This window comes from Gopherus evgoodei, chromosome 18 (assembly GCF_007399415.2).
Source record: "Gopherus evgoodei ecotype Sinaloan lineage chromosome 18, rGopEvg1_v1.p, whole genome shotgun sequence".
Lineage (NCBI taxonomy): Eukaryota > Metazoa > Chordata > Testudines > Testudinidae > Gopherus > Gopherus evgoodei.
Genome location: NC_044339.1, coordinates 15,693,220 through 15,713,755, shown reverse-complemented (window position 1 = coordinate 15,713,755; position 20,536 = coordinate 15,693,220). Strand labels below are relative to the sequence as shown.

Below are 20,536 nucleotides of genomic sequence, written 5' to 3'. Positions count from 1 at the left end.
ATGTGAACACCTTTAACTCTTTGGGTTCATTTATTCCCACTAAATTAATACAATAGCATCATCATAGCATCTGAGTGCTTTACAAGCATGAATTTTCACTATACCCCTGGGAGATGAGGGCATGTTGTTATCTTCATTTTACAGATGGGGAACTAAGGCACAAAGAGATTAAGGTCAAAATATCTACTCATTTTGGGTGCCCAGCTATTTGAGACACCTGGGACCTGATATTCCAGAATACTTAGTATTATGCAGCACTTTATATGTGCAAAGCACAGCTCCCATTGATTTCAGCTGCAGCTGTGAGAGTGGATTTTCAGGGAACAGCAAATGGCTCATTTTTGGTTCAAAGGCCTTATTTCAAGTCCCTGCTCCAAAGCATGAGGACACTAAAGCTTCCTAAAGAAACGATTGTGGGAAAGTTTTTTCCTCCTTCTCACAAACAGCTAAACTCTTTAGGCTATTTTTTTTTTTAAATTCATCTTGAGGAGACACCTGGCAGGGAAAGCTTCAGTTCCACCAGCTAAAGTTTGGCAAAGTTATAAACACTGAAACTCTCATCATGAGAGGGGGTTGGGTACCAATAACAGGCAGCACTCCCAGCTCCACCTCTTGCTTGTTGTATCTACCTTGCAGGCGGTCTGCACAGCTTGTCAGACAGCACAAATAACTGGCGTGGCGGGGGGGGTTGCGGGAGCTCACGTGCCCAGATACACCTTTCTCCCCGATCTTGTCAGCTGTTGCTCTTCCCCACGAAATGGGGGGCTGGAGCAATTTGCACAGGGCGCTGTGAGCATCGAACCACACTGCAAACCCTGCCGAGGATGGGAACCAGGCCAGGCCCAGCACCCCCGGCCTGCTCCCCAATCTGAGCAGCTGGGACCCCGGCAGACAGACTCTCCCCCCGCCCCCGAACATGGCTCGGGCCGGACCCCCGCTCCCTCGGGACGCAACGCGCCGCCTGTCTTAACTAACGCCCCGCAGCCGCGCCGCGGCCCGGACGTCCGCCCCCCCCCCCCTCCGGCGCTCCCCGCGCGCTCCCGGCCCCGCCCCCGGCGCTCCGCGCGCGCTACCGGCCCCGCCCCCGGCGCTCTGCGCGGTCCCGAGCGCGGCGCGCGCAGCGGGCTCCGGCGGGCCAGGCGGAGGGGCCATGGTTTTCCTGAGCGCGCCCTGCTGGCTGCGGAGCCGCCTGACCGACCGCTTCTGGAGGGTGCAGGCGGTGCTCCAGCATGCGCGAGTGAGTGAGTCCCGCCGCCCCGGGCCCCTTCCCTCCCGGCCCGACCCCGCTTCCCTTTGCGCGTCTGCTGCCAGCCAGCCGCTTTCTCCTGCCCGCTCCCCGCCGGGGCCCGCCGCTCCCAGCCCGGCCGCGAACCCGAAGGGGGTGGGAGGGTCGTGTCGTGTCCCCAGGGAGCTGAAGGGGGTGTGGGGGGGTCGTATCGTGTCCCCAGGGAGCTGAAGGGGGTCTGGGGGGGTCGTGTCGTGTCCCCAGGGAGCTGAAGGGGGTCTGGGGGGGTCGTGTCGTGTCCCCAGGGAGCAGAAGGGGGTGTGGGCGGTCGTGTCGTGTCCCCAGGGAGCAGAAGGGGGTGTGGGCGGTCGTGTCGTGTCCCCAGGGAGCAGAAGGGGGTGTGGGGGGGTCGTGTCCCCAGGGAGCTGAAGGGGGTCTGGGGGGGTCGTGTCGTGTCCCCAGGGAGCAGAAGGGGGTCTGGGGGGGTCGTGTCGTGTCCCCAGGGAGCTGAAGGGGGTCTGGGGGGGTCGTGTCGTGTCCCCAGGGAGCAGAAGGGGGTGTGGGGGGGTCGTGTCGTGTCCCCAGGGAGCTGAAGGGGTGTATGTGGGGGGGTCGTGTCGTGTCCCCAGGGAGCTGAAGGGGTGTATGTGGGGGGGTCGTGTCGTGTCCCCAGGGAGCTGAAGGGGTGTATGTGGGGGGGTCGTGTTGTGTCCCCAGGGAGCTGAAGGGGTATATGTGGGGGGGTCGTGTCGTGTCCCCAGGGAGCTGAAGGGGTGTATGTGGGGGGGTCGTGTCGTGTCCCCAGGGAGCTGAAGGGGTGTATGTGGGGGGCGGTGTCGTGTCCCCAAGGAGCAGAAGGGGGTGTGGGGGGGTCGTGTCGTGTCCCCAGGGAGCTGAAGGGGGTGTGGGGGGGTCGTGTCGTGTCCCCAGGGAGCTGAAGGGGTGTATGTGGGGGGCGGTGTCGTGTCCCCAAGGAGCAGATGGGGGTGTGGGGGGGTCGTCATGTCGTGTCCCCAGGGAGCTGAAGGGGGTGTGGGGGTGTCGTGTCATGTCCCCAAGGAGCTGAAGGGGTATATGTGGGGGGCGGTGTCGTGTCCCCAAGGAGCAGAAGGGGTATATGTGGGGGGGCGGTGTCGTGTCCCCAAGGAGCAGAAGGGGTGTGTGCAGGGCGGTGTCATGTCCCCAAGGAGCAGAAGGGGGGTGTGTGTCCCTTCCTCTCTGTTAGCTCTTCCTCCCACACCCCATCCACTTACAGTCTTGTCCTTCCTCTGGGCCTGAAGGTGACACTGGTGTTCCTCTCTGAGTTGCCCAGTGCATGGTGGGTGTCAATGGCAAAGAGCATAAAGCTTTCACCTTGGTCTCCCCCAGAGGCTGTGCTCTTCTCCATAATAGAACCAGAAGTTCTCACCCTTTTTTTTTTTATACAAAAAGGAGGCATTATGTTATGGCTTAAAGGAAAATAGCTGACTTATTGGCTGTCCATAGTTGCTGTATAAACGCAGACTAGATGGCTAACTGAACCTTGCTTGCACATAAAGGGACAGTGTGAACTTAAATTTGGTCACTGGAAATAAAAATACTATAGAAACAAGTTTTGATAAAGCCTTAACCAAATTTTCCCTCAGTGTTTGAAACCCAAACACTGCAGCAGGAGCAACCTGAAAATGACACTTGACTATAAGCAATGAAACTGGCTAAATTGACTTAATTTTTGAACTGATCAAAATGCAAAAAGTAAAGAGCATTAACAGTGATAAGTAAATTTATATTTGTACATCTTCAGGTATTGTTACTGCAGGTAAAGGTACTTCTTTACAATATGACTTAAGTGGACAGTGTCTAGTAAGCTATTGCATGTAGAGTTAAAAAAGAATTTTCTGTAACGGCATATTGTCAGTAGCTTCAGTGATATTATCACCTGCTATAGCATTGAGCAGGGCATTGCCTACAATGAAATGGGCATATCCTACGCTTGTGGGTCCCAATCTAGCCATGTATCATAAGTAGCCTGTGGGGACACTTGTTGGAGGGCAGATTAATCACATGGTGCACTTCCCACTGTTAATTTTCCATATGTGCAACTGTGGTAGTTTCCACAGATATTGTATGATCATCCGTGGGACACAAAGTGGCTCAAACTATGAGATATTACCAAGGATAAGGATTCCCAATGGATTCCCTGCTTTTTGCATTGAGGCAACCCATTCTGGTTTTGAAGAGTCAGAAAGTTGCGTGAGTTTGGCCCACTCTTAGAATCTGGGACTGAAAACTAAAACTGATTCTGTGCTCTGTCCTGCCAGTGAGATACTATGGTCTTTCTCAGGTTACCTAATCTTTGAGTTTCTATTTCCCCATTTGTAAAACAAGATAATTGGCTGAGGCTTAACTAATGTTTGTAAAGTGCATTGAGATCCTCTAAATGAAAGGCTCTGTAGAAATGCAAAGTGATATCTTCTATATTCATATTACTGAAGGGCTTTACAGCCTTATAAAGTTGTTAATTGAACTGGAATATCTTGTTTTTGCCTTAGCATTTTCGTGGAAGGAAGAACCGCTGCTATAGATTGGCTGTACGAAGTGTTCGGAGAGCTTTTGTGAAGTCTACAAAGGCCAGAAGAGAGAAAAAGAAGTTCATGAGAGCGGTAAAAAACAAACCAAAATGATAGATGTAAACAGTGAAACTGGAAGAGACTAGAATTGTTTTTATATAGCCATTTACCTACTCGGGGTATCCCAAAATGCTTTACAAACTGCTGTTGAAAGAGTAGTTCTGCAAGTTCAAGGCAAGTGCAGTAGCCCCTGTTGGCTCTGCAGTAGCTCATGTTTCATCAGAATTTTAGCAGTGAAGAAATGTTGGTCAGGACACATTGTATTTATTGAATCTGAGCACATCCGTATGTCTAATTCTCTACCAAAAGAAAGCATCAACTAGAATATACTTATTTTTATATTTAAATCTTTGTATTTTTTAAGCTTTGGATTACGAGGATTGAAGCAGCTTCTCTTGAACATGGTTTGAAGTATCCAGCTTTCATAGGCAATCTGTTTAAGGTAAGTGTGTTGTATGAAAAAGAATTGCACTGAAATGTTGACACGTCCAAAATTCTCACTGGTCTTTCAATGAGTCATTCCATAATACACCCAGAAAACCTCTCAGCTCTGCTGATGAGTGATAAATATGAAATTTGTTGTGTAGGTATTTTCTTGCTTACTGCAGTAATATAGTCATGTTTTATACTTGCATCTATTTCTGCTACAAGTGACCTTACTTTATTTTGGCAGCATAAGAGCTCAGCATAAGACTCATAACATGTTCCTACATCTTCACTATAGATTTATGTGACTAGAAGAACTTTTTTCATTAATTCTTTAAAGGGACAGTGTCAGTTTACATTGTTTGTTTAAATAAATGTTGTTACCTATGCTACTGTCAGGTGCTCAGAGTAATAACTGCCTTTTTTAATATCTTGATATCTAAAAAATACAAAACAAATAAAATCTTGAATTATTAAAAGTGAGTTTAAAAATCTGAATTACTTTTCACTAATAAGACTGGTGCATTTCAGTCAGCTTGGACAACACAAATAAATGCAGTCAGTTTCTCTGTTACATTCTTAGGACTCCAGTGCTCTTTTAAAACATACAGGGGGATTTGTTTAAAAGCTTCGTATTAGAATTGGAAAAGTTTGTTGGTCTTAGGTTTAGCTTGTTGCTCCAAACTTTTAATCTGAGCAAAGTTTAAGATGGCAGTGTGCTTTAAACACTGTTAGTCGTCCGTCCTGCCACCTCCCCACCCTCCACTTAAGTCTGTAGAACAACTGGATGGAAAAGTAAATCAGTAGCTTATTTAATCAGCTAATTAAATCAGATTTATTCTAAAGTTATCAAACTGTTAAAGTGCTTCCATTGTTTTCGCTTGTCACTCTTGGTAACTAATTGAATAAAGTACTTGGCATAGAAGTTCCGTCAAACTCAGACAAAGGAACAGGTATTTCAGAGAAAGTCAGTGTCCCTTGCATCTTAGAATTGTCCATCAGGGAGGTCCTTAGTTTCATTTTTCAAAAGAAGCAGACCTGGTTACTGTAATCTTGACATTTTAGATCATCCACTCATTGCCCTGTGTAATCTATAAAGGGACCGATCCTGAAGTCCTTCCATTTTGAGACACTTTTAAGGGCCTGATCCTGACTGAGTTCAGCATCCACCACTCCTGTGGAAGTGAATGGGAATTGTTAGTGTGCAGCACTTCATGGGATTGGGCCCTGAAACTCAGACTTGGCTTTTTATTTAAAAGTGAAAATAAATGGATGGGCTGAGAATATTTCTGGATGTTATTGCATAATCTGAAATACTATGTAAGGATGGTTATGGCACAGGACTAGGAACTGAGACCCAAGTTCTGTTGCCAACTCTGAAATGGACAACTTGCGCAACTCTAGCCAAGTCAATTTCTGTGTATCCATTTCCTCACTTCTAAAATGGATAGAATACATTACAAAGGAGCACTGAGAACCTTGGATGGAAGTCACTATAAAAGTGCAAAACATTATTTCAATAAGAATTCCTATCCATTTGGAGCATGTTTACCTTGTTTGCTGGAATTTGAAAACTAGAGCATCCAAGCTCAGGCACTTACTACGTAGACTTCCATAAAGGAAGAGACTCCCCACTGTAGGTACTGGAATTTGTTAGAAAGTGATTTTAGAAAACCCATGGTTATCTGTTTTATATCATATGCTGTAGTATAAGATTGCTGCTGTTGAATTGTATGACACTTTCCCCTTGGGATAGTCACAAAAATTACATGTGTATCTTGTGAGGTTTTCCTGGGCAGTAAAATCATGTTCGTTTGCCTAAAACATCCATTAAATAATAGTGTTTTAATTAAACATGTATATAGTAATGCACTTAAGAACTTAACAGTGAACATTTGTAAAAGTATAATTACTGTGCTCTTTATTGACCATCCTTTTTGCATTTAGTGCCAGGTGGACCTGAACAGGAAAATGCTTGCTGATCTGGCTATTTATGAGCCAAAGACATTCAAGTCCCTAGCTGCCTTAGCCCAAAGGAGGAGACAAGAAGGCTTCCTTGATGCCCTTGGGGATGGAAAAGAACCAGAAGGAATATTTTCACGAATTGTGCACCATTATTGAAGTGACAGGCATAACCTACAATTGTAGCTGCCTATTCTAAGCAGAGACTTGTATTGCAAAGTAAGTTTGCACCCCACAGTACAAAAACGATCATGTCTGTGAAACAAGATCTTCTAAAATCAGTCTAGAAAGAAGGAAGACTTAGACAACTAGCTTGTAAACTCGGAGGCAGTTCTTTTTCCTTAGTGGTTTTGGTCAAAATTGCAATCTAAGTTTAACAGGGATAAACCCTACTGTGCAGAAGTCACTCTGTGTTAAAAACATTGTGTAAACATTTTTGTTCTATAACAGTCTAATAAAAGTTTTTTTATGTATTGTGAAAATATCTGGTGTCACTCCTGGTGTCACAGTATAACAACATACCTTTTTAAATGCTTCCTGAAATGTTGACAACTATCCCACATAGATGCAAGTAAAAAAAAAAAAACATTAATGTGGCAGTGTGTTAGAGGTTATATTGAAAAGCTATGGCTTAAATATGTGATGCATAAGATAACTATGGAAGTACCTGCTAAAAAAGCAGAAAAAAGGAAAATCTTAAAGGTCTTAGTAAGGCTTGTGCTGCAGCTAGTAGAGTTCTACTAAAATTAGTCCATGAGAATAAGAATGTGAAGGCATCTTTTAAAAAAAAATAAAATAAAAAAGGGCTAGTGAAATCACCAGAAATTCAGATTTTGTTAGCAGTATAAACCATGCCTTCTTAAGTATTGTGCCATCTAGCTTCATGCCACAAAATGTGGAGTATCTCTTTAAACTGGTATATGTAAAAGAGTGCAGCACAGCTAGACTATATTCAAGTGTAGCAGTCAGTCTCTCCAATTAGTTTAAAAATTAAACTGGCCAATCTAGTAAGGAAAGTTTACATGTGATGTGTTTCCTAAACCATATCCACAGAGTTGCTAATCTCCCATTGGTTCAGTCTATATTACACTTGTATCTGAGTCAGGGGACCCAGATTAAGTCCGTATCGCTGCTACAGCTGTGCTACTGTAGCGTGGACCCTTCCTACATTGATGGAAGGGTTTTTTCCCATGAATGTAGTTAATCCACTCTTTAAGAATGGTAGCTAGGTGGATGGAGGAATTCTTACGTCAACCTTGCTGTAATCTACACTTGAGGTTAGGTAGACCTATGTAAATTGCTCAAGGTGTGAATTGCCCTGAGCGATGTACCTAACTTGATATAAATGTTTAGTGTAGAGCAGGCCTTGTAGTTAAAAGCTGTAGTGCAACTGGGACCTCTGTGTAAAGGCTTGGAAACCCTGGATCCTCGAAGACTCTGGTCTTCAGGGAAGCACCACTGTATTATAAATGTCCTAGCTAAAGTTGAAGCAAATAAAGGCTTACACTCAGATATCATCTTCCAGTGAAATCTGTGTGCTGGAGTCTGTTCAATGCAGGCGTTAGTGCTGCTGTGGAAGACAATTCCTGCTTGAACTCGTATGAGGCATAGCAGTACAAGATAACAAAACTACAGTTGTGGGGAGGCTGGTCAGTGCTGCCAATTCAAGATTTTGGGGGTGAGCCTTAGGAGACTTGTTTTACTTAAATCTCCAGCTGCTGGAATCAAGAAACAAAGCTGCTTGTGCTCCAGCATAGCAGAGTAAAGCTTGCACATGTGGGCGGAGTGCCCCTTAGGGCTCCTGTTAGCATGCGTGGGGGAGGCAATTGTCCCAGGGCCCCACAACTGTCTGTACGTGGGGGAGGGGGGGGCAGTGAACATGAAAAAGTGAGACGCCAGATTTTTCTCCCAGGCCCTGTCCGTAGCCCCAGCATCTGTTTCAATGAGTCTTTTCTAACCCCCCCCCCCCTCCGGCGTGGGGGGCTCGTGCTGGGGGCAGCAGGGCTGGCTCGGGCCTGGTCGGTGGTAGCGAGCCAGGCTTTGTCTGCGTGGGGGAGGGGGCGCGCGATGCGCGCCGGAAGTTCCGCCCGCTCCACCCTGTTTCGAATTCTCAACCGCTGCGTCACGCCGCTTGCATCAGGCCGCAGGGCTCGAGTCAGAGCGGGGGCAGGCAGGCCAATCAGAGCGCGGCGCCTCGCTGCCACCCGCCAATGGAAGGCGAGCGCAGGGAGAAATGGGCGGGACAGCGCCCGGCTCTGGAGGCTGGCGAGGGGGAAGGCGAGAGAGCGGTGAGGCGGCGGCCCAAGATGGCGGCGGGGCCGAGCAGCGCGGCGGCCGTGGTAGCAGGGGGCCCGGGCGGGCCTCAGGCGGCGGGGCCGGCCCCGTCGGGGAGCGGCGCCCCAGGCCCCGGCGCGGTGCTGATCGGGGACCGGCTGTACTCGGGGGTGCTGATCACGCTGGAGAACTGCCTGCTGCCCGACGACGCGCTGCTCTTCACCCCCTCCATGGGCAGCGGCCTGGACCCCGACACCGAGACCCAGCTGCGCGTCACCGGCTGCGAGCTCATCCAGGCGGCCGGCATCCTGCTGCGGCTCCCGCAGGTGAGCCGGGCCCGCGGCGGGGGAGCCGCTTCCGGTCTGAGGGGGCGGACGAGGCCGCGGAGTCGGGCCCAGGAGAGGACAGCGCGGGCCGGAGGAGGAGGGGGCTGGGCTGGGTGGCCGCTCGGGGCCTTCGTTGCCTGTGAGAGTCGCGCTGGGGGAAGGGGGAGGCTTTGTTCTCTCGGCCGCGGCGTCGCTCTCACAGACTCTAGAAACACCCGACCCCGGCCGCAATCGGGGGAGACGGGCTCGGTCCCGCGTTTGCGGTCGGAAGGGTGGAGAAGCGGTCAAGAGACGCCGCCGCCGGTCTGTCCTTTCCCCAGGAACTAAGCGTGTGAAACTGGCCCTGTTGTGTCCTTTACGGGCAGCCTCCCCCCCCCACCCCCCAGTCCCGGCTGGCTCTGCGGAGACGGGAAGTGAATGATGTAACCGTCTCTTCCGGTAAACCCAGAGCCTGGGTTGGCTTAGCCCTGCAGGGCCCTTCCCGGTAGATCGGCCGAGTCTCGCTCGTTTCTAAAAGGAGCCCCCCTCCCCGCCCCTCGCGCTTTTTCTTTGCTGCGGTTGATAAAGCCCATGAGTTCACGGTGCCTTTCAAATGGGGTTTCTTAACTTCTTTCTCCTATGACGTGAAGCTCATCGGGGAAGTCAGTTGGCGACAATTTCTCCCATTCAAGAAAATGGGACAAAGTCACGTTACTATGATGCTTGGAGGGGAGAGGGGTTACCAAAATGCCACTATAGCTGAAACAAGGTCAATGAGACCTTCAGTTAAAAAAAAAATTGCCTAATGCTGCTACCAGTAACCTTTGTTTTAGCTGTTTTAATATCTCTAGCCATCTTTTCTTGCATATGAGTGTGTTTCATACGGCAACAAGGGAGTCTTTTTAAATATGGCTATGTGACTGTAAAACCACACAGGCTGGCTGGGAAGCTTGGGGGCAGGTGCTAATACTTGATATTTAATGCTGACTCATGGCTAAAATGACTCTGATTTGCGTTGGTGGTTGCCTTTTAATATTGCTCAATGAACACAGAACCAAAAATAAACAAGTAGAAGTGTTTGCATAAGTGGTGGAGCACTAGGGGGGCGTTTAGACTGTGGTGTCCACCCTCATAACTATTTTTGAGTGCCCCCATGAAATAATTTGTTTGGTACTTTTCTATTGTCTAGTCTAAGACTGCACATTATAGTTGTAGGTGTTGAAAACAAATACTTTATGGTGTTATATGCCTTTTTTCCCCTGTTGTGAGCTGTTTGTTGCTGAATCAGGCATTTCTAATGGTTTTTATGGGACTCAAATTTTGTTGTAGTGTAATTCACCTCACCCTGGAACCCTGTATGGGGATTTTTAATATTGGATTACCATTTCTTCTTTTCTCTCTAGGTGGCAATGGCTACAGGGCAGGTGCTGTTTCAGCGTTTCTTTTATACAAAGTCTTTTGTGAAGCATTCCATGGAGGTAAGGATTCTTTTTTTAAAAAAAAACCACAACACTATGTATTTGATTTCTCTTATGTTTGAGAGCATGAATCATGCCCTGTTGTTGAACTATGTATACAGGAAACTTTCAAGCTATAAATATGTTTAGTTAAACACAGTTGTACACACCTACATTGTAACAAATACTTAACTTAAAATTTTGAGTCTTTCTTGTTTTTACCACCACTTTCTCTTGTTATCCCTCCTAAAGCTCTTGGAGGCGATCAGTTCCAGATTTGAGCAAAACATCAGTATGTTGCAATACTTATATTTCAGCATGTGTCAATGGCCTGTGTTCATCTGGCATCCAAAATTGAAGAAGCACCAAGGCGTATAAGAGATGTAATTAACGTATTCCATCGCCTTCGACATCTAAGAGAGAAAAAGTAAGTTTAGAATCTGAAAAATGTTCGCTTTCTTCATGGCCAGTTTAAATGTAGGGACTACTGAAATGTGGCTAGGTAGGCTACCAAATTCAGGCTCACAGTTGTTGCTGTGCCTATGGGGGGAGTTCAGCTGCATCATGACTCAAGGAATGTGGGGTAAAACCTTGTTTGGGGAATGAAAACCAAAACATTAATCTGGTTATTTTATCTTAACTGAAAAAATGCTTGTACTGTTGTAAATACTAGCTAATTTGCATCAAAATATAGTAACCTGCCTATGTGTCCAAGTAAGATTGCTGGGTGTCTTTTTTAATATTGGCAGTTCATTCTTACTCAACGAAATCTGAAATAATGTCTTACAGAAAACCTGTACCTCTACTACTGGATCAAGATTATGTTAATTTGAAGAACCAAATCATAAAGGCAGAGAGAAGAGTTTTAAAGGAGCTGGGGTTCTGCGTTCACGTAAAGCACCCTCATAAGGTTTGTACGATGTTCAGCTAACTTATAAAACTGTGTATTTTACACACTCTGCTTGTTCTGGGTAGACTATTAAACTGGTTAAAAGCTGCTTGTTCCACAGTACTGAACACAGTGAAGCTAGTTTACAGTGATCTTGCTATCTTGTTTCTCATTCAAGAAAGTCTTAATAGTTGGTCTTATCTCATTGGTCAGTGAAGATTGGAGGTGGATGCAGATGTTAAGAACTGGTTAGACTTAACTGTACTTGGATTCTTCACTTTGTCATAGCATGAAAACAACTTATTATTGAATAAGCAGGTAATTTTGGTGTTAAATTCTGAAGCAATATGAATAACTCTTTGACTAAGGCTCTCGAATATCCCTTTTGTAGAATCTTGCTCCGATTATAATATTCGTCATTTCTGATGGGGGTGTGTTAAATTCTCAGTCCCAGGAATGCTCTTTCCCCAAAGTGTGCTGGATTCTGCTCCCCATATGAGCTAGTCAGCACTGCTGTTTGAGTCTAATAGAAGGTTAAAGTAGTGTAAAGGTTCTCCCTTTCCTTGCCCTGCAGGTATCTGTTCTGTCTTGCAGCAATGGGCGACTACTTCAGAGCTCTTCAGCTCGCTGTAGTGTAAATGCTCTTTAAATTTGAGATCAAGTGCCCCTGATTTAAAGATACCTTGCTCTGTTCAGATTTTTCTCTGCCCACTGCCATTCTTTCTGAGCCTCCTTATTTACTGGGGTACCAATCACAGGAATGAGTGTACTCCTTCACCGACTAATCATGTGAATTTTCTATAATTTTGTTTTATCCACCATCTTTTTTTCATGTGGTTCACAAAAAAACTGTTTTATATGCTGCTGTAAACCTTTTAAACCTATTATGTAGCTCTTTGCAGAAGCAAAAGAGGGAGGGAAAATGTTGGCTAGGTTTAGTCCCTTCCAGTAGAGGGGTTTTGTGGTGGATTGGTGCCACTTTTTCCAGTTGGCAGTGTTTCCTCCCATGTGCCAGCTAAAAAAGGAATGTTGAGTTCTGTAGGAAAAGCATACCTGTTTTGAAAATTGAGTGGAAGGCAAGTCTTCTAGATGAATAGGATGTCTGAGCTCAGAAGGAGGAGGAGTATGAGGAAGGTCAGATTTGGCTGTGCACATACGTTTTTGGAGCCTGTTCTTTCCCCTGTTGTAACTGAAGGCAGAAACTACGTGGGTAAACACGTGGCATCTTACAAGCACTCTCTCCGTGGATATTTGAGACTGTTTAAAATCAGGAACAGAATAGCAGATGCCACATGGACATCCCCTCTGAAATAAATACTTGGCTCTAGAGATTCTTGATAATAACTCAATAACCCATATCTTCCAGATAATCGTTATGTACCTTCAGGTATTAGAATGTGAACGTAACCAACACCTGGTCCAGACTTCATGGTAAGTTGATCTTTCTTGTTAAGAGACCAGCAGGGCAGTGGCAGAAATATGTCATTTGAGGCACTCTGGGCAACATTGGTGTAGCCCACAACTATGTTCATGGAATAGACAGTTCTGGTGTTTCCTGGAGTGTCCCAACCTACTACCCAAATGTTGATCTGCCTCTAAGTTTCAGGCACTGTCTTAAATGGTAAGATAGCTTTTAAACCCCTCAACCCCGGCTCTTCCTCCCCTTTTCTCCTACCCTCCCTCTAAAGTGAAAATGTTAAGCGGTTGTTTCTTTGGGTAAATTTATATGTGCAGTTCTTGTCCATCGCTGATGCTGGGAGACACTTTCCCAACACTTGAGCTGCTGGTTGCGACAAGGGCATCAGGAACCCTCGACATAAATCCTTATTATCCATGTGGATAATCCAAGATGTCAGCTACTAAGACTGGATAACTCAGTTTTTTTTGCATTTGCCATGAAACGTCTTCTACCTGTCTTGTTGCTTCACTGTAGTGAAGAGAATCTTTTGGGGATGGGTATGGAAGTAAAAATTCCAGATTGTAACAAGCTTGTAACTCATGAAACAATAATATAATTTAAAAATTGGAATAATGAATCTAAAGGTCATATTTCTGCTGACTGAACTCTCTGGTACTGTGATCTGTTTGGTGGAGAACCTATTTTGACTTTTCTTTTCTGTACTCTTTTAATCAAAGGGTAGCCTCTGAGGGTAAGTGACTAAGACTTCTCCTCTGCTGCCCAAGCGCTATGGTGCAGGGATAACTGCGTCTTCAGTCAAACCAAAGCAGGCTCTACAAAGAGAAGGCTGACTCTAGACAGGTGGTATAAATACGATAGTATAGTAACTGGCCAACTGCTTCTTGTGCTTATACTTTTGATTTTTGTTGTTCCCTTGACTCTATTGTGTATATTAGAACTTGATTGTTTAAATTTTGAAAACTGTTAATGTTAATGTTTTAACTATGTTAAAGATACTGTACCTTTTTTTAAAATGAAAAAAAAAAAACCTCTAAGGTGGGATTTAAGTCTTCTGGGTGAATTAACTAACTGGTAGACTTCAGTTTTTATCATATCTGTGTGTTGTTTAATCCAACATTTTAAAATACTTGAGTAGAAGGTCTTCAGTTTGGAATTAAGTACAGCAGTGACACTGGACATTTTCCCTACTTCCAGATTACACTATACCACTGCATTCAGAATTCATATGTGAAATAAGACTACTAGGCACCAATTTCCTTTTGTGTTTGGGATGCAGAGAAATAACTTTTAGAGCAATTCCCTAACCATTCATTGCTTCTAGTACCTGGAAAGTCATGGGTATCCAGTATAACTACTGTTTGAAGTGCAGCGGTTTTAGAGCACAACTTTTAAAGCTGAAGTAATGACAAATGTTTAATTCTACATGCCCCCAAACTCAGAGCCCAAAGGCCAGCTGCACAGTTAGCAAGTTAGTTTTTTGTTTAACAGTTTGGAAAAGGAAGTCTAATCATCCTTCATACCTTGTGAATACTACTTCTCTCTCTGCACTTCATTTCACAAGGGCTTTCTTTGATCTCCTTCAAAGTGTCTTCTCCATAGCAAAAACCGGTGCTAGAACAGCATGACTCAGTTTAAGCTTTCCTCATGGGCAAGGTGAAGGAGAGTCAAGACTAAGCCTTTAGCTTGCCACTTTTTTCCCAATGGTCAGTCGATCCCCATGTGTTAGAAGTGAAATATCTAGTAAAGGACTAAAACACGTAGATGAGAATGAGATTCATGAGCACCTCCTCTTTCTGTAAACTGGTTTTAAATGGGCTGTGGGCTCTGCTTTGGGCATCCTTGTGTGCTGCATACCCCCACGATCAATTTCAAACTCTTCTCAGAAAGCTTGTATAACTATATGATGGCCTTTGTTCTGGTTGTTTTCTCTCTTGCCCACCTGACACGCTGCTTGAAAGAAATATTTCTTTAAAAGTTATACCTTTAAGCATTTTATTTGTGTTGTTGACAAATTCAGATGCAAGTACTTTGAAAATACAGACTTCCTTGAGGATTTAAAATCAAAATCTTTTAAAGTATGTGCTGACTGTTGTGGAATATGTGCAATATTTTACAGTTGTCTCATTCTGTGAATATTCATTTTAAGAAACCTTGTTGAAATGGGACATTTGGAAACGATACTGTCATATGCCAGAAGAGGAGATCTGTTTGAATACTGAACCGTCCTCTACACTGATGTTCCCAAATACCTGGATTTCTTCCACGACAAGCTTTTTGCATCACAAATGGATTCTGTCTTGGATGCTGTCTCACTAATGGAAAATGGACAGGTTCCAAAAACTTTCCAGTGGCAATGGGTACATGCTGAAGTGGATTGCATTTCTCCAGAGAACTCCAGCAGGATCAGCAATTTTGAACACTAGCTTTGAGTTTGCATGCTTCTCTGCACTCTGGGATTGAGCCTAGATTTCTATTACTGAGTTCTTTACAGATTATATGTTGTCTCTACAAAAACATTTGTTTTTGCATGAGAGCAGGCCAGTAGATCTAGAGGGAAAAGTAAAGTTAAAATTGGTTCTCTTTCATAACTGATTTTTCTGACAGCCAGTCAGAAATTTATTCCCAACCACATATCCATCCCCTTGAAGAAATTTTTATAACTTCTCTTCAGATTTACAGGAGTATAGCATTTGAGCTTAGTAATAGAATGCACAGAGAAGTAGTTACTGTAGAATTGAAGAGAATAGAACAGAGGCATTCTGCAGGGGGTTGCAAGTGTTCCCTTATTGTGTCTTTCAGGAATTACATGAATGACAGTCTACGAACAGATGTCTTTGTAAGATTCCAGCCAGAAAGTATTGCCTGTGCCTGTATATACCTTGCAGCTAGAACATTGGAGGTGAAACATCTATTTATATTTTGTCATTTAAGTTTATGTTAAGGTTTGTATGTAGAAATAGAAAATTGAATGTGTGATTTATCAATTGTAGATCCCACTTCCTAATCGTCCTCACTGGTTTCTGCTGTTTGGAGCAACGGAGGAGGAAATTCAAGGGATTTGTATAAAAATCCTGCAGCTATATACTCGGAAAAAGGTTTGCTATTGTTCTATACCATGTGTATTCTCAGAACCTAGGGCAAAACTTCCTGCTTCCATTGAAGCCAGTTGCAAAACTCCTACTTCTCTGGGAGCAGGATCCAGACTCTGTGAGTCATATCCCTTCTTCTAAGTATGAATGGTCAATTGAAACCGTACAGAGAACTGATTTTTTTTATTTTTTTTGAATATGTATTTGTAGGTTGACTTGTCTTATTTGGAAAGCAAAGTAGAAAAGAAAAAGCTAGCCATTGAAGAGGCAAAAGCACTAGCTAAAGGTCTGCTACCTGACAAGACTCCCAATTTGGAGAACACATCAGGGTTTTCCCCTGTTCCTAAAAATGGTTGGTATCAGTGTACCTCGTTTTTCATATTTGGACTGCATTGCTTTTCTACTATATTTTGGGAGTATTACAGTGACTTCATAATTTGATTAGGAATCCTGTCTCAGGCTATTTTAGATTGCAGGTATTCCTTGTTAAGCTGTCTGTATTTCAAATGATGATGCAAATACTGCTGTTTTGCAGCATCCTCACTCTGTAGAAGGGGGTAGTCAAACTCCTCATGAGATTTTTCCTGTTCTTTTTCTTGGCCTCATGTTAGTATGTGTGCTGCAAGAAAGGCAGTGTTGGGACATGACCCGAAACTATTTGCTGTAGTAGGAGAACAAGCAAAAGCATTGTCTAGTGGAGAGAGCCAACGCGTTCACTTTTCAAAATGCTTCTGCTCCAGTAACTGTACCTGCTGGGAAGGGTGGTGGAGGAATGGCTGTGTGTGAAGGGAGAGTGCCCTGTTCTCTATTCAACTGAAATATGTGTGTATAAAAAAGTTACTTCTGGCTAGTTAAAATTTCCTTTACAAAAAAAATCTGGCATTTAAATTGCGTTTAATTTTCTTGAAACAAAGAGGAAAGAGTTGGACCTTTTAATGAATCAAATAAACTGGTATTCACAGATTTAGGTTGTAAGACCTTTAATGAGAGGTGTTTTCCCCAGAATACCATGTTTGGAAATTGTATCTTTTGCCTGACAGAGCCCTCTTGAAGATACAATAGTATCTGCCTTTCCAAGCTATTGAAAATAATGAGACATATTACATAAAATGCCAGTTCAGGCAGTTCTATTAAAGGTTTTTTCACCCCTTAGAGTCTGTTTTAGGGTAAGTGGGGTTTTTTTGGGGGGGGGGGGGTTGTTTTTTAATGTACTAAGTTTACAGCCTCAGAAATTTACTTCAGATTTGAATAACTCGTGACTTACCTAAAGGTGTTCAAAGTTTTGCCCTTTATCTGTATGTGTACAGCAAAGGGTCTCTAGAGGGACATGGTAATTAGTCAGTTCTTGCCCTCAAGGTGACCCATTCACCTGCTGCTTGCCACTCCTTATCATTGGGTTGCCTGCTAAAGGTTGACATCTCTTTGTTACGCATGTGAGGGGATGAAGTGTAAACTTTTACATTTTTCTTGTAGAGTCTCCAAAAGAAGGTAAAGGAAATAAACCTTCCCCACTTGCTGTGCAGGCGATGAAGAATGCCAAAAGAAAAATGGATGGAACAAAAAGAATGAATTCCAGCAGCCCAGTGAATGGGTAAGATTCCACATGATATAGACTCTACCCTTTTTTTTTTTTTTTTTTTTTTTTCCCTTAAATCTAAATCTTGCTTGGATTCTGTCCTTCATAGCATTCCAAAAGGAAGGGAGAGCAGAAGTGGAAGCCGAAGTCGAGAGCAGAGTTATTCAAGATCACCATCTAGATCAGCATCTCCTAAGCGCAGGTACATACTGAAGTGGGTGGAAGTGCTGAGTCCCATTTGTAACCTGCTATGCTAATGGCAGACTACCATCCCAGAGAATGTGCTTTGGGAGTCAGTGGGCTCTCAAGCAACAACTACGGCAATTTATATAAAACTTTAAGCCCTGTTTGAGCTCTGGCAATGAGACTAGTGTATGGAGGTGCAACATGGTGGCCAGTGCAGGTTCAAGTGAAGTTACGATTAGAGGAATAACTGCATATGAATGATATCTTACTCAGCAAATCTGCTCCTTGTGCCCATAGTCCTTTCTGCTGACTTAAATGACAAAAATAAGTTTATACTGCTTCTCACTATATTCGCCATAGACACAACAAAGCTTGGGGGGGGTAGGGAACTGGATTCTCTTCTGACTCAGATCAACAGAATGGCAACATGTTCGGCTTCTCCTTCCATTATACCTTGTGCCCCCTGCACCAAACAATGGGGTTGCGCAAACAGAACTGAGGTCCAAATTTGGTCTGCAAAGCCTCTTACTGGTGGTGATGCTTGGGCTTGGAAAGACGGCTTGATTTTCATGTCTTAAGCTGTTTTCAGGGCTACATATTAGAGAGAAAAATGGCTCAATTTACAAGTATATAGATATCCATGAGAGGTAATCATGGAACCTCCAAAGTCCATACATCTAAAATTCTTCCCAAACCTTTTGCTGTAATTATGAAGCTGATATTATTTTTCAGGATTATTAATGAAGTAAGTTAAATATACTGTTCAGCTTTTCAAAGCATCTGGGTTTTTTACCTATTCAACAACGGATCTTATGATTACAAATGTTACTTATTATTTTAGTCCTACCGGAAATAACTCATTAAGACACAGAATAAGTAATGTGGTGTGAACTGGGGAAGTCTTCTGTTTTGAAGGCAGGCGATGCAGACAAAAGCGAAAATCTGTTAATTGAAATATCTTCTAAGGTTTGCTGCCTCAACTAATCAGATTAGTAGCTCTGTATTTAGAGAAGAGCTTTTGCTTGTAAGATCTATTGAGGGCAGCTTTTAACCTGAATTGTAGTTTACAAGTAAGGAAGGGTGGCATTTTAAAGGACAGTGTCAAATCTTTCTTCTAAAACCTTTTTTCCTTGTGTTCCAAGTAGCACCTAAGATTACTATAATCTGTCCTGTCCCACTGTATGCTTTTAATATTGTAAAGTAATCAGGCATTGATTGTTAAGGTACTCACTGTTCTTCTCTTCTCCTTCCCTATCTTAGAAAAAGTGAAAGCTACTCAACATCAAGTGGCTCCAAATCCCACAGCCGCTCCAGGAGTCGCAGTGATTCTCCCCCAAGACAGTTCAACCATAGTGCTAGTTACAAAGGCTCTAAAATGAGGAGTTACAAAAAGTCAAAGGACTACAAATATTCGACGCACAAACCAAGGAAGTCCCGCAGCAGGAGCTCATCACGTTCCCGGAGCCACTCACGAGAGCGTTCTGATCATTCTGGGAAGTACAAGAAGAAAAGTCACTACTACAGAGAGAGACATGAGCGTTCCCACTCCTATGAGCGTACGGGTCATCGTTATGACCGAGACCACCCAGGCCACAGCAGACACAGGAGATGAACACTACAAAGGGTTCTCTTCTGTACTTTGGGATTCAAAGTGGAGCCTGGTTTCCCCCATTTCCCCATGCAGCATAGGGTTAGCCTGGGTCTAAATCACTTAGCATCAGTAATCTTTTCTAGCCCTGTGCTAGTTAGCATGAATCCAAATACACAGACACAGACAGACCTGATGATGTGGAAGACTTGATCTGGTAGATGGCTTAGTTCTGCTGCTGGAGCATCTCTTAAAAACACCGAAGAGCCTCTCTGTTGTAGTGGCTGCACCTGTGCCTGCTCTTCGGTACTAGGTAGATTTGCATACTGTAGTGCAATGATGGTAGTATATTTCTGGATTGGGAGTACTGAGAGCACCAATTTCCTTGCTCAGCAATTAGCGAACTCTGCTGAATCAGCCCTTCCTGATGAAACATTTTGAGCTTTCTTCTTGTTCCATGAAAACTGTTAGTGGCTTGGTGCTAACAAAGCTGTGGCTTCATACTGACTCAATTATGTTGTACAAATGTAAGGTGATATTTCTAGAACTGATGCCTATATTAGGTTACACTTGTATATATTTTGCAGTGTTTAACAATACAATATGGGAATATGGCCTTATTAGCCCTTACACTTTCTCCACTGTGTAAATAAGCATTTGTTTAATACAAGTGAAAGCTATATACTGAAACGTCAAAACTTGAATTCTATCAATTTAAGATTTGTGTAGAGAATTCTGATAAATGTGAAAGTATTTAGCTCTGTGTATTGAAAGTAGTATATTTTTATCCGTGCAATGCTGTGTGCAGGCCACCAGCTCAGAGAAGTTTCATAAATATATACATTTTATGTGTTTTGAATATCTCTATACTCAGGATCTTTGACACTCTGAAGAATTGGTAGTTTGTCAATCTGCTTGCTTGTTTAAAAACAGAAGGTGTGAAAAAACAAAAACAAAAAAACAGCCCAAGTCCACAGCTCAGTGGTATCCGTTTTAGTGGTATATCTGAGCTGTTACTGTGCTCCCTGATTTCATTAAAGTATTTGATTTTGTATTTAAACTCCATGATGTTACTGTCTAGTGTCATTCCGAGACTTTCTTCTAAGTTGTACTGCCATGGAGTACAGTTTGGGTATAGTTTGCTCAGGAAGGATAGACAGGGGAAAAAGGGAGGAGGTGTTGCCTTATATATTAAAAATGTACACACTTGGACTGAGGTGGAGATGGACATAGGAGACGGAAGTGTGGAGAGTCTCTGGGTTAGGCTAAAAGGGGAAAAAACACGGGTGATGTCGTGCTGGGAGTCTACTACAGGCCACCTAATCAGGTGGAAGAGGTGGATGAGGCTTTTTTCAAACAACTAACAAAATCATCCAAAGCCCAAGATTTGGTGGTGATGAGGGACTTCAACTATCCAGATATATGTTGGGGGGAAAAAACACTGCGGGGCACAGACTAATCTAATAAGTTCCTGGACTGCATTGCAGACAACTTTTTATTTCAGAAAGTTGAAAAAGCTACTAGGGGGGA

General features: G+C 43.9%; 2 protein-coding genes across 7 annotated transcripts; both read left to right on the top strand.

The window, feature by feature from the left end:
* The first annotated feature begins 1,097 nt into the window (after positions 1-1,097).
* Positions 1,098-6,706, top strand: MRPL20 (mitochondrial ribosomal protein L20). Its single transcript, XM_030537740.1, has 4 exons — positions 1,098-1,237; positions 3,757-3,867; positions 4,199-4,276; positions 6,208-6,706. The coding sequence occupies exons 1-4, from the start codon at positions 1,151-1,153 to the stop codon at positions 6,379-6,381; spliced, it is 450 nt and encodes a 149-aa protein (XP_030393600.1). The 5' UTR covers positions 1,098-1,150; the 3' UTR covers positions 6,382-6,706.
* A 1,822-nt stretch (positions 6,707-8,528) lies between these two features.
* On the top strand, positions 8,529-20,069 carry CCNL2 (cyclin L2). Of its 6 annotated transcripts, XM_030537380.1 has the most exons (11): positions 8,529-8,822; positions 10,205-10,279; positions 10,576-10,685; positions 11,048-11,168; positions 12,514-12,578; positions 15,367-15,466; positions 15,558-15,662; positions 15,867-16,008; positions 17,130-17,247; positions 17,342-17,434; positions 18,679-20,069. In XM_030537380.1, the coding sequence occupies exons 1-11, from the start codon at positions 8,529-8,531 to the stop codon at positions 19,028-19,030; spliced, it is 1,575 nt and encodes a 524-aa protein (XP_030393240.1). In that variant the 3' UTR covers positions 19,031-20,069. The 6 variants fall into 6 exon arrangements, with proteins under 6 accessions (XP_030393240.1, XP_030393241.1, XP_030393243.1 ...); XM_030537381.1 differs by lacking the exon at positions 8,529-8,822 and having other exon boundaries at positions 10,511-10,685; XM_030537383.1 differs by lacking the exons at positions 8,529-8,822; positions 10,205-10,279 and having other exon boundaries at positions 10,595-10,689.
* The last annotated feature ends 467 nt before the right edge of the window (positions 20,070-20,536 follow it).

Bases quoted from the DNA above. Each gene is read 5' to 3' on its own strand.
- MRPL20 (XM_030537740.1), top strand. From the start codon at position 1,151: ATGGTTTTCCTGAGCGCGCCCTGCTGGCTGCGGAGCCGCCTGACCGAC. The intron at 3,868-4,198 runs GTAAAAAACAAA...GTATTTTTTAAG, and splicing joins AAAAGAAGTTCATGAGAGCG to CTTTGGATTACGAGGATTGA. The intron at 4,277-6,207 runs GTAAGTGTGTTG...TTTTGCATTTAG, and splicing joins TCATAGGCAATCTGTTTAAG to TGCCAGGTGGACCTGAACAG.
- CCNL2 (XM_030537380.1), top strand. From the start codon at position 8,529: ATGGCGGCGGGGCCGAGCAGCGCGGCGGCCGTGGTAGCAGGGGGCCCG. The intron at 10,280-10,575 runs GTAAGGATTCTT...CTTATATTTCAG, and splicing joins TTGTGAAGCATTCCATGGAG to CATGTGTCAATGGCCTGTGT. The intron at 15,467-15,557 runs GTGAAACATCTA...TATCAATTGTAG, and splicing joins TTGCAGCTAGAACATTGGAG to ATCCCACTTCCTAATCGTCC.